The following is a 12325-nucleotide window of genomic DNA, read 5'->3' on the forward strand; positions in this document are numbered from 1 at the left end:
CACCATCACAACCCTTACTGCGTCACCATCACAACCCGTACTGCGTCACCATCACAACCCGTACTGCGTCACTATCACAAACCGTACTGCGTCACCATCACAACCCGTACTGCGTCACCATCACAACCCGTACTGCGTCACTATCACAACTTGTACTGCGTCACCATCACAACCCGTACTGCGTCACCATCACAACCCGTACTGCGTCATCATCACGACCCGTACTGCGTCACTATCACAAACCGTACTGCTGCATCTATCACATGTACTGCTCCTGCATGTGCAAGACCTTATTTTTCTTCCTGGTGAAAGGGCAGAGAGGATTAGGCCTACAGGGGAAACCTCTTTAATAAAAACGCGCCTAGACTTTTACCTCTTGAGGTGGTGTGGAAAAAAAGTCAAAACTAACACAAAGTATCCTATGCTAACAATAAAGTGTCTCAGGTACATGAGAACACAAGGTTGAGAGGCCTTACCCTCAAAAATGATTGTTTTTTAAATACACTTTCATGTCTGCAGTACAGGTAATAATTCCTGATCTTTACTGAATAAACAAATATACATAATAAGAGAGAGAAAGTTGAATGAAGTGTTTGCCTTCATTCCCAGTCAGCAATGGTCGGGTTGAGAAAAAAACGGGTTGATTAAATTATTTACTGTAGTCGCTGCCAGGCCAATGTCTGGACCCCAGCGTTTGGTGTGTTTGTCTCTGTGTCCTCTGCATTGTGTAAACTGGTCAGCAACACATTTAGCTTACAAATGTGCTCTACCAAGGAGAGGAGTTGGGTTCTCGTGTTTTTAATTTTTTTAATTTTTTTATTTATTATTTTTTTTTTTTACGTACTGGGGAATATATTTAAGTGTTACACGTACCGGGGAATATATTTACGTGTTACACGTACTGGGGAATATATTTGTTGCGTACTGGGGAATATATTTGTGTTGCGTACTGGGGAATATATTTAAGTGTCATGTACTGGGAAATATGTGTGTTACATACTGGGGAATATATTTAAGTGTTACATACTAGGGAATACATTTGTTTCGTACTGGGGAACATATTTAAGTGTTTTGCGTATCAGGGAATGTATTTAAGTGTTATACGTACTTGGGAATTTATATGTTACGTACGTACTTTAGTGTCGTACTGGGAAACATATTTAAGCATTACCTACAAACGTCTGCCTGCTTGTGGGGATCTCGAAGCTGAAGGTTAGTATGTCCTCACCACTGGCTTGTGTATGTTTAAATAGTATTGGGAACAAGTATTTGGTTACCTAACAATAGCAAGGGTTAAGTGAGAAGAAATTACCTCAGCGCTGCACCACATTAACCCGTCCGCTGTGGTTGGCACGTATTTGGCCTTCACTGGTAGCCTGTAACATACACTCCCATGCCTTTCTCTGCCTTCTGTGATGGATAGTGGGGTGTTTCCCATATGGTATTAGTAAGGGAATGATGGGGACGGAAAGGAAATGGAAGCCAGAAAGAGAGAAAGGGAGACTGGAAAAGGTAAAAAATGCGGAGACGAATAGAAAGTCTTGAAGCGCTGCACCTCATTAAATGCCAGGCAATGGACTGATGCAGGTCTTCAAAGGTAAGGTTTGTATTTCCACCACTTGAAGTGCTGCACCACATTTAATAGCCAGGTAATGGACTGTTGCAGGTCCTAATTTAGCTGGTTTGTGAATCTTCAAACATAACCTGGAGCAAGAGCATATGATTCTGAAGGCCATTGATGCGAAGGCTTTATATCCCTCCACTGCCGTACTAAACAATACCTTCCCAGCGGCTCACTCCATTGTTTTATATATTTCCTTTATTTATTTTATTTATTTATTTAATTCCCCCCCCCATAATGCATCAGTTAATTTAAAGCGTGGTCCTTAAGGCCATTGACGCGAGGGGTGGATCTATCTTTCCTTCGTCGCCGTACTAAACTACTCCCAGCGGCTCGCTCCTCCATTGTCTTATTTATTTGCTTATTAAGCAGGTTATTTTCGTATTCAGTACATCACTTCGTCTAAATAAGCGTGTTTGTGAAGGCCATGAACGCGAGGGGCAGATCTCCCATCGCCGCCGTATTAACCACCTTCCCAGCAGCTCACTCCATTTTAGTCTCTCCTACGTTATTTTACATCTTCTATGTCTGATGTTATTTTAGGGGCAAACTCTTGCTTATATCCAATGACCCAATGCTTGTTAAATAACGAGTGACGTAACTTGAAGATTAAGGAAAATGTCGGCACCAGAATTGATTATAAAGGTCCGTCCTGACGATCGAGCAGTGCCCTCGAGCACCGCTCAATCAAAATGTTAATGGATTGTATGATATATGAAAAAGCAACATAATTTCTAAACTGTACAAGGGGGATATGACCAGAGTGAAGATTGATGAAGGGGAAGACCTTGAGATACCAGTCGAAGCAGTGGGATAAGGCAGGGCTGTACAGGCTCAACTTTTATATACTTTGTTTAAGTTAGTTACAAAGTGATTCAGAAATTAGTAGAATTGGACAAGGGATTTAAAGATGAGGCCTTCAATATAACATCTCTACTTTGCTGATGATAGATTAATGCTGTTTGCGGGGAGTGTAGAAGATGCAGAGGCAGTGGTTGAACAGGTGGTGGCAAGAGGAAGGGAATGCGGACTAAAAATAAAAAAAAGTAAATATTTAATATGAAAGACAAACCACAGGAGATAGCAGGGATATAGGTTAGGAATAAGCTGAAATATCTAGGTACGTATTATAATAAATGACACCAGGAATGAATTTAAAGCACAAAAAGTCTGATACAAAAAGCAACCAAAATGGCAAATATGACTTACTTATTTGTGGCAAGGAGCTGCTCGAGACTACTAATAGGAATAATTTAACATGAAATGTGTGGCTCTTTCAGTAATATTGTATGGGGCCAACATATAATAGATTTCACAAAGCAAGAGATAGACAGGTTGCAAAGAATAGAGAACATGCAGTGTATGCAGGAAGATATACTGGGAGCCCCAAGTTATGCCCATGTAGCAGCTTTAATTTAAGAGAAGTGGGATTATCAAGCATGAAAGCAAGGATTATGGAAGGACAATTAAAATATTTACAATATATTTTGAGGGAGGGATGGGAATGAGCTGCTAGAGAGTGTTGGTATAGAAGGGATGAGAGCTAGCTAGGACAGACTAATAAGAAGAAAAGATGGATGAAAAGATGGTAATAAGAGGAGGCACAATAACAAACGACGAAATAAGAAATAAAGAAGTTAGAGCATGGGACACAAAAATGTGGAAACGAGAAAAAGCAACCCTGAGAATATATAGAACCTGGAGAGAAGAGATGGGAGGACAAGAAGTGTACAACAACAGTGAAGCATCAGCGCCATCCTCTTCAACTGCAGAACAAATAACATGAGGCTGAGAGATAAGAAAAGATTGATTGATAGTTTATTGTTGCAGGCAAACAACAATTAAGGGAGAAGGGAGGAACATATGCCATCCCACCCCCCCAGGCAGGGCAGAAAAAAAAAGAAAAAAAAAAAATATATATATATATATATATATATATATATATATATATATATATATATATATATATATATATATATATATATATATATCCACGCACAACAGATTCTACAGGCATAACCTTTGGTCAGTAGCAAATACATACAGAAACAAATAAACAGAACAAGCTGGATCAATGTTCATCTAGACTAGAGTTAAATTTCTGTATCTGGCAGCGACGCGATATTGGCCCTTGACGACGCCACCCCAAGGTCACCACGCCCCCAGTGCTCAGACCACCTCAGAGGACTCCTAGTTTCAGACGACTCCCAGCCTGGCAAGTGGAAGGTGTGGTAGTGTTGGTTTACTAGTGAGCGTTCATTTCAAAGGTAATGATTTCTCCATAACCGTCAATAGACATATATATAGTATAGTTGTTCGAGGGCATTGTAAAGCGCTGACAAGAGGGATATAGCGGTGTGTGATAGGTTATGTAGGGGAGAGCGGTGATGATTCGGCCACTTTTTAGAAAAAAAGTTTAAGTAGTGTAATTTTGTTGATCTCAAAATGTTCCTTCATCCTTTGGCTCTTTAGGCTGCTAATATGACACCCGTAGCCATTTCCAGTTTTCAGATGTATATTGATGGTGAAAGACAAGTTTCTAATAGCCTCTTCCATTTAGCGTAACCCGTTTCCGGGTCGTGATCTGTAGAGTCCCTCATAGAATCCAACAACCTAAGATTTGGACGCCATTATTGGCCCTGTGTTTACGCCGCGCTTTTCAAACACTAGCACACGCTCTCGCGGCGTAAAACAGGGACAATAATAGCGTCCAAATCTTAGGCTGTCGGGACTCTATCTATCAAGGGACTCTACAGATCACGACCCAGAAACGGGTTACGCTAAATGGAAGAGGCTATAAATCGTCCGAACCATGGAGGTATTATGGGAGGAGCCGCCATGACATCACGAACGCGAAGCCAATGCGCTATTGGTCCGCTGTCTCCCCGGCTCTACGCACAATATGACCTTCTCAAAGTAAATTTCACATTTTTAATACACAATCTCCATGTTATATCCAAACTTACTCTGCACTTTCTTTCCGTCTGACATATTTTCCAAATGGTGGAGGGTACTGTAATCTGTATCATCAACAGGATTCTGCAAGTAACCAGCAATATCCTACGACCGTTAGCGAAATAATACCAAAATTTCATCGCTGCCTAATTAATAGGACAATGAGGTCAAACTTATAACAACCACCAGAGGTGGGCGCCATACTGAAAAATCAGCAGTAGTGCGGTACTTTTTCCGAAGTAGTGCGGTTGCGGTAGTGCGGTCCCATTTTTTTTTCTTTCCCAGTGCGGTACGCGGTGTGCGGTACTGCGGTAGCAGAAGTCAAAATAAAAAATACTTCAAAGCCTATCCTGGCTATCCAAACAAAGGAAACATGCTTAAAATAGTACAATTGCCTTAATTTACAATAGATTCTCCCAAAATGAAAAATCGGCCGGCACCACGGATAGGTCCGGGGTTGAAATGGCCGTTAAAGAAGACTCGCAGTGTAGTAGTTTAGTCTGTCTATTTAGTATTTAATTTTGAACAATAACTGAAAAGTCAGAATGATTGAATCACTGATTCTGATGACTGATACCGATTGACTGATTGGATCTGAATCACTGTAAAAAAAAAAAAAAAAAAATGCGAGCTTGCCGCGCTGCAAATGTCATTTTCGATAGTTTTCAAAGTACGGCAGGATTTTTTAGTGCGGTCCGCGGTAGTGCGGTATTTTCAGAAATTTTGCGGTAGTGCGGTACTTTTTTTTTGTGATGCGGTACTACCGCACTAAGTACCGCACTTGCCCACCTCTGACAACCACATGACATCATATCCTCTAGGACGCCAAACTGAGGCATCCCTTGGATGGAGGAACTTCTATTCTGTTAACAGGTGAGTGGCCAACGAGAGCTACCGTGCTCAATGGTCGTTGGGTGCTCGATAATGAAGTTTCAGTATTAGCTCCAACGCTTGCGTAAACTGAGCCAATGTGGACACGCATTGTCATTAAAACAAATCAACAAAAGTTTATGTTGAATTAGGCTGGCAAGTCACCGGTTGTCCGGTACAGCATAACAGGCACGGCATACACCGGAGAGGGAATTACTACAGTACCCTCCCGAGTTTCGCACTTCTCGAGTTTAGGAAGAAAGCAAGTGCGGGATTTACCATGGTACGGCCGATTTCGGTGCAAATTATTAAAACAATAGCAATACTATAATGTTAGATGCATAGAAACTATATACTCCTTTTATTTCCTATGAGGTAAAGTTTATGCAGGTTGTGTTTTTGCTGCTCCAACCTGTCATAATTGAGTTAAGGTAAATAATCCTGACAAAGCATTATTACTATTGTTATCTTCATTATTTCAGCACAAAGGTACAATGAGTGACTCGGTGGTGGTGCACAACTTCATTGGAGGGTCAATGGTGCCGTGCCAGCGGCTCCTTGACTCCCATGACCCCAGCACCGGCAAAGTCTGGGCCAAGATCCCGGACTCTGGCAAGGCAGAGGTTGATGCTGCGGTAAAGGCTGCTCGTGCTGCTTTTGAAGGGTGAGTTTTGTACTTGTAGGTTTGGTGTTTATATTTCTTTTGCTCTGAATCGTGCAATTATCCTGTGAAAACATGAGAGGCAGAAAAAGTTGCAAACCCAATGTTTGCTACTTTTCCAGAATCTTACACACACACACACACACACACACACACACACACATATATATATATATATATATATATATATATATATATATATATATATATATATATATATATATATATATATATATATATATATATATATATATATATATATATATACTATGGCCACTGAATCCATGCTGCTGCTTTAGAGACAGGTGCAGGATAATGTTAAGGTGTGTTCATTTAGCTTTAGTCTCCTGCCTTGAGCTCCTGCCCATTACTTAACGAATCTTACATTTTCTGTTCCTCTTAATTATTCTTCCTTAAACAAATTTCTTTGCACTTCCTTTGCTTCACCAATTCCTTCATTATCACTTGATAGTAACACAGTTACTTCTCTATATATTGGGAAGAAGTTCAAGGCAAGATTGAGGTTAAAGACTAATAGTCCACCCTTGCATTAAACTCTATCTTTCTCATCCTCTATAGTTCCAAATTTATTCTTCGAAATGTGTGGTCTTTGCTGTCTTGAGCTATTATAAAATCAATTAAATTCTTCAAAATTCCAAACCTGAAGGAGATAAATCAAACCTGATTTTTATGAAAAATAGAATGTCTGTTCCTCTATAGCCCTGTTGTATTCCAGTTAGCATGCTTACCTTTAAATTCTTTTCTTTGCTTTTTCACGGTATATACAAGGCTGTAGCCAGGCATTTGGTACTGGCCACACACTCTATACGAAGTTTAGTGTTTCACTTCTATTGAAACAAGTGGTCAAAGCAATTTTGCTGTTATTGAGATTAACAGGAAAATATAGTGAGAAGCATTAGAATAAAGTAAGTCAAGAAACATTATCCTTTCACTAATTACAAGTGAGACCTCAGGACCAGACTGAATAATTAATATCATATCATGGGTTGATTAATTAATTCAGAGTATGAGTTAATTGAACAGTAAACAACTTCTTTAATGGGGAAAACAATAAAAGCCATGTGTGCATTTTCAGGTGGTCAAGTAAATCAGCTCAGACCCGGGCCAATCACCTCCTAAAGGTTGCTGACATTTTGGAGTCACGCCTTGAAGAATTTGCAGTTGCTGAGTCACGAGATCAGGGAAAGCCTGTGTGGCTGGCAAGAATGATGGACATCCCAAGATCTGTGCTGAATTTAAGGCATTTTGCTCATGCCATCCCACATCACCTTAACATGTAAGTTTTTTTTCTTTTAAATAAAATAATTTTTCTGGTTGTTTGCCTGATTTCCTGCCTCCTCTCTCTCTCTCTTCTCTTCCCTCTTAGAGTTACTACATCAGAAAATAAGTTATGAAGCAAGACTAAGCCATTTAACCTGCCAGTATAAAGAAGAATTAGGTGACTTTTTATTTTTATACTGTATTATTGTGAGACAATCAAGGGTCCTTTACAGATCGAGCATTAACCCGGAGGCAGGTGTTGTGAACTACACCATCAGGGAGCCCCAAGGTGTGGCAGGTCTGATTAGTCCATGGAATCTGCCTTTGTATCTGCTCACCTTCAAGCTTGCTCCAGCTGTCATGTGTGGCAACACTGTTGTTGCCAAGCCATCAGAAATGACTTCTGTCACAGCCTACCTCTTCTGCAAAGTACTAAAGGATGCAGGTGATGAATAGCAGGCATTAATGTATTAGTATTATCAATTTATTTATTGGCATAGGCTGTATCATGCGTAAAATCAAGGAAAGGACACAAAGTCTGGGTCTGATGACTATTTGAATAAAATGCATAAAATTTATGATAGTTAAGTAGTTGTGACCTGTCAATCTTCTTTACAGATTTCCCTGCTGGTGTCATTAACATGGTATTTGGACTTGGTCCTACTACGGGAGAGGCCCTAGTAACCCATCCTGAAGTGCCGCTGGTGTCCTTTACTGGGTCAACCCTCACAGGAAAATACATTGCTCAAGCCACAGCCCCAATGTTCAAAAAGTTATCTCTTGAGGTATGTGCATGAAGCTGTCCACCCGTACATGACATCAAGCAACAGCGGAGGGGTTGAGAGTAAGAAAATGCAAGACTATTCAAAAGGATCTCTTCAGTTAAGAAGCCTATGTTAAGGTTGATAAATGGAAAAATCTTCAATGAGTCCAAGGAAGATGTTCTCATACAGAGCAAAGTTAATCTTAATTGTATTTTCAAAAACTAGTCATGATTTTTTAAAAAGATTTTTACTGAATTTTCATTTTACTGAATATCACTTGTAACTCTGTAGATGGTGTATGGATTTACTAAGTTTCTTTTTAAGCTTGCATTCACTTAGATTTACAAAAAAATTGCAGATGGGTGGCAAGAATGCAGCTGTTGTGTTTGATGACTGTGATATTGAATCCTGCCTTGCTACTCTTAAAAGAAGTTCTTTCATCAATTCAGGACAAGTATGTATACGGTCATTGTTATTTTTGGTCAACATGCTGTAGTCATTGTGGCAGAAGCTGAATTTGATGTTCATTCCTATTTTCAGATATGTTTGTGTACTTCACGAATATTTGTTCAGAGATCTTTGTATGAAGCTTTCTTGGAAAAATTTGTAGCACTTGCAAGGTTAGTGTTTTGACTTTTTTACTTTTCTTTTGCATTAATATACTGTTACGTTTTTTCTAATATAATCATCACTGGTTTCATGTTGGGTAAATTTCCTTTTTTTTAATTATGAGGTTTGATGCCCAGCCTTCAACTGTCTCTTTCATCCATCTTCTTGCCCATACCTACCATCTTAGTCTTATCTATCTTCACTTTTAAGCCTGAGTTCCCCCCATTGCATTCTTCAATTTCTAAATATTATATTCCTAATTTTTTTCATCTCGGCTGTACACACCAGATTGTTCACACACAGTAGCCCCTATGGACCTCCTCTTCTATACTCCTTTGTGGACTCTTCCATTACCACAATGATCAATAATGGGCTTAGAGCAGACCCCTGATGCATTCCAACACCAAACCAAATCTTTGGATCAGCAACTCTCACTTTAGATTCTGTTCCAGCATTTAGTGCCATCACCAAGTTCTTCAGTCTCTCCAGAATTCTCTGCCTCTGCATTACTCATCTAATTGCCTCTTGGTACTTTATCAGAGACCTTCTCTAAATCAACAAACACATGGTACTATTGCCTCTTTGTCTCAATGTACTTTTTTGTAATTGCCATGTGATATATGTGGAATCTGAGGTGGATTTCCTGGTCATAAATCTAAATTGAGTTGTCATAGTATACAAATTGTTTCTGTTTTTTTGTTCATTTATAAATAGTACATTCAAAACATATTCTTTGTGACCTTTACACAGGGAAGTTAAGGTTGGTCCACCATCAGAGAAGGATGTCTTCATGGGGCCTCTCAATTCTAAGCCTCACCTAGAAAAGGTCCTGCGCTACGTTAACTATGCTGTGGAGGACGGGGGACAAGTGTTGTGTGGCCAAGGGGTGGACAGCTGTGACCTCCCCTCTCAGAACAAGGAGGTAAAATTTACTGCTGAGATGAGTTTATTAATAATAATCTGTCATTAGCAGTATTAATTCATTTGTAACAAATTTGAAATTATATTAGAGGATTAGGATTAGGTTCAGAGGCTGGATTATTCTCTTCAGCTTGTCTGTACGTTTTGAATCTGACAAAAATTGCTCGAGTTAAATGTACCAGTACACAATGTTCTTTTTTACATTTTACAGGTAATGAGTTCTCTGTATATGATGAATCATTTGTTAAACAGAACAGAACAAAGGGAAGAGGTAGTGTGATCAGTTTGCTGGAAGTTTTTACCATCATTTTATATGTAAACAATAATCCACTTTTATATTTCATGTGCTATGTCCTTTCAGGGTTACTTTATGAGGCCAACTATAATTACTGGTCTGAAAGACAACTCCAGATGCATGCAAGAGGAGATATTTGGTCCAGTGACATGTGTCACGCCCTTTGACACCGAGGAAGAAGTAATTTGTCGTGCTAATGACACACAATATGGTCTTTGTGCATCTGTCTTCACTTCAAACTTGGCAAGGGGTCATCGTGTTGCTCACAAACTCAAAGTAATTAAAGTATATTTTTCTGAAAATTTACTTATCTTTCTTGATTATGAAAATTTAATTGTTGCAATTTGTTAATGTGTGTTCTCTTCAACAGGTTGGAACTGTATGGACCAACTGTTGGCTGGTGAGAGACCTTGACATGCCATTTGGTGGTGTGAAAACTAGTGGTATGGGGAGAGAAAGTACACAAGACTCTCTCGAGTTTTACACTGAAGCCAAGACCATCTGCACCAAGATATAACATATTTAACCCTAAGAATTACCCAGTCTGAGAGCAGGTCTGAAGATAAATATAATGAGGATGATGGAGCACATTTACATCAGAGAGGAGGAGTGTGTCGGTAAGGTCTTTGTCTTGCAGTGGACTCATAATGGCTGAAGATGATGAAATATGGAGAAAAAAATCTGGGCCTGACAACTTTACCATAAATCTATTGGTTGAGACATCTCTATTTGCAATTCTCGGTAAACCAAATGATGCGCAGTAACCTGAGTTTATGAGGTGGTATTCATAGGTGATATAGTTATAGAAAATAGTAGATGTAGAGCTTTTTGCACTGTATTCTGGTTAAATACATTTGAATTCAGTAGCACAGGCTAGCAGTGGTGCACAGACAAGGTAGTAGAGTACACCTGGCAGTAATTCAGTAAAAGTACAATATCAAAGTTGCAGAGAAAGTTATAGATATATGGATGAGGATGACTTAAATAGACCATCTACAGTTTCCTTGCATTCTTACATAAAAAAAAAAGTAACAAATATGACATATGAACTCTCTGTAGGGCAGAAATAAGAAAAAATTATATATTACTTTGATAATACAATTTTTATGTAATTAGCCTGTGCTGCCATCAGGGTTGTGATATTGCAATTGAAAAAAAAAAAATTAACTGCTGTTGCATTAAAACTGTTTCAGATCTGAAAGGCTTATAGCTCACTGAGAGGAGTCTGAGTGTGTGTTGTGACAAGTGAAGGCGGGTCATCAAGACTCGTCTGAGTTTGTGTATGAGTAAAGGAAAGCTCGGGAAACAACTCACTGTGACTGTTGTCTGGTGTTTGGGTGTGGATTGTTGAGCGCATGAACTGTTCAATATCAGAGAAGTCTTCATAAGTCTGAGTTTCACTTGTGCACCACAAACTGTCCCCTTCATGAATATGACATCCCCCGGAGTCTCCTGAATTTGGGTATGAATGATTAACATTTGGATTGAGAAGGTTACTTGGATCTGTCTGAGTTTCTGTGTTTGTCAGGATAATCCCATCAACATCATCAGGTGTATTGTCAGCATTTTTACTGAGAAGGACGTCGTGATCAGTTTGTGTTTCAATACTTGAGGAGCGTATGTGACCTAAGGAAGGAGGGCGCTGTCCTCCCACTACAGCAGAGTCTCCCACAACTAAAAGCTCCTCATCCTCTTCAATTAACAACTGTGATGACTCATAAGAATCAAGATCAGAGGTCTGTGTTGATGTTATTGTGGTCAGCGATTGACTTATCTGGGGTTCATCCCCTCCACATGCGCGATCAAAAAAGGAAATTGTAAAATCATGTAGGCTAGGTTGTGAAAGCCTGCCAACTCGAGGACTTGTCTGTGTGCCTGATGTACTGTGGTGGGTTGTGATGAATTCTGGTAAATCTACCTGCAGAGATAAGCCACTGAGAGACCCATTTTCATTAGTACATTCTTCAATATAATTATTTCCTGTAATACTGTCATTACTATTACTATTAACAGGAGTATTTAAAGGAGATGTAGCACAGCTTGATCCACTGCGCATTTGTTTGCTGTCCCTATGTGTTAGTCTTGTCTGGGTCTCGGCAGTTCTTTTCCTCTTGCTAAAGCTGCGATTGTTAGTACTACGTTCCAAGTACTCGGAGCACTTTGCTGGACTTGATGATTTCCTTCGGGAACGCCTCCCATGTTCGGGCTCTGTTTGTACGCCAACATCTGCACAAGGGAGTCTGAAATAAATTATAAGAAGTTAATTTAAAAATCACATACCAAAACAAAATCATAGGGTCAAGAAATTTAAGATATCATATTCTTATCACCTCTTCTAAAGCAAAGTT

General features: G+C 39.5%; 2 protein-coding genes across 3 annotated transcripts; one reads left to right on the plus strand and one right to left on the minus strand.

The window, feature by feature from the left end:
• Positions 1-3737: 3737 nt before the first annotated feature.
• Positions 3738-11013, plus strand: LOC126994198 (2-aminomuconic semialdehyde dehydrogenase-like). 2 transcript variants are annotated; one of them, XM_050853477.1, is made up of 10 exons: positions 3738-3888; positions 5929-6110; positions 7204-7404; positions 7622-7833; positions 8007-8173; positions 8511-8606; positions 8693-8772; positions 9512-9683; positions 10044-10253; positions 10348-11013. In XM_050853477.1, exons 2-10 carry the CDS (start codon positions 5941-5943, stop codon positions 10492-10494), a joined length of 1455 nt encoding a protein of 484 aa, XP_050709434.1. In that variant the 5' UTR covers positions 3738-3888; positions 5929-5940; the 3' UTR covers positions 10495-11013. The 2 variants fall into 2 exon arrangements, with proteins under 2 accessions (XP_050709434.1, XP_050709435.1); XM_050853478.1 differs by having other exon boundaries at positions 3749-3847.
• On the minus strand, positions 10905-12237 carry LOC126994201 (uncharacterized; the record flags this gene model as incomplete). Its single annotated transcript, XM_050853488.1, has 1 exon — positions 10905-12237. A coding segment is annotated over one exon (1056 nt), but the record flags the coding sequence as incomplete, so codon positions are not given.
• Between the last annotated feature and the right edge of the window lie 88 nt (positions 12238-12325).

Source organism: Eriocheir sinensis, unplaced genomic scaffold (genome assembly GCF_024679095.1).
Source record: "Eriocheir sinensis breed Jianghai 21 unplaced genomic scaffold, ASM2467909v1 Scaffold744, whole genome shotgun sequence".
NCBI lineage: Eukaryota > Metazoa > Arthropoda > Malacostraca > Decapoda > Varunidae > Eriocheir > Eriocheir sinensis.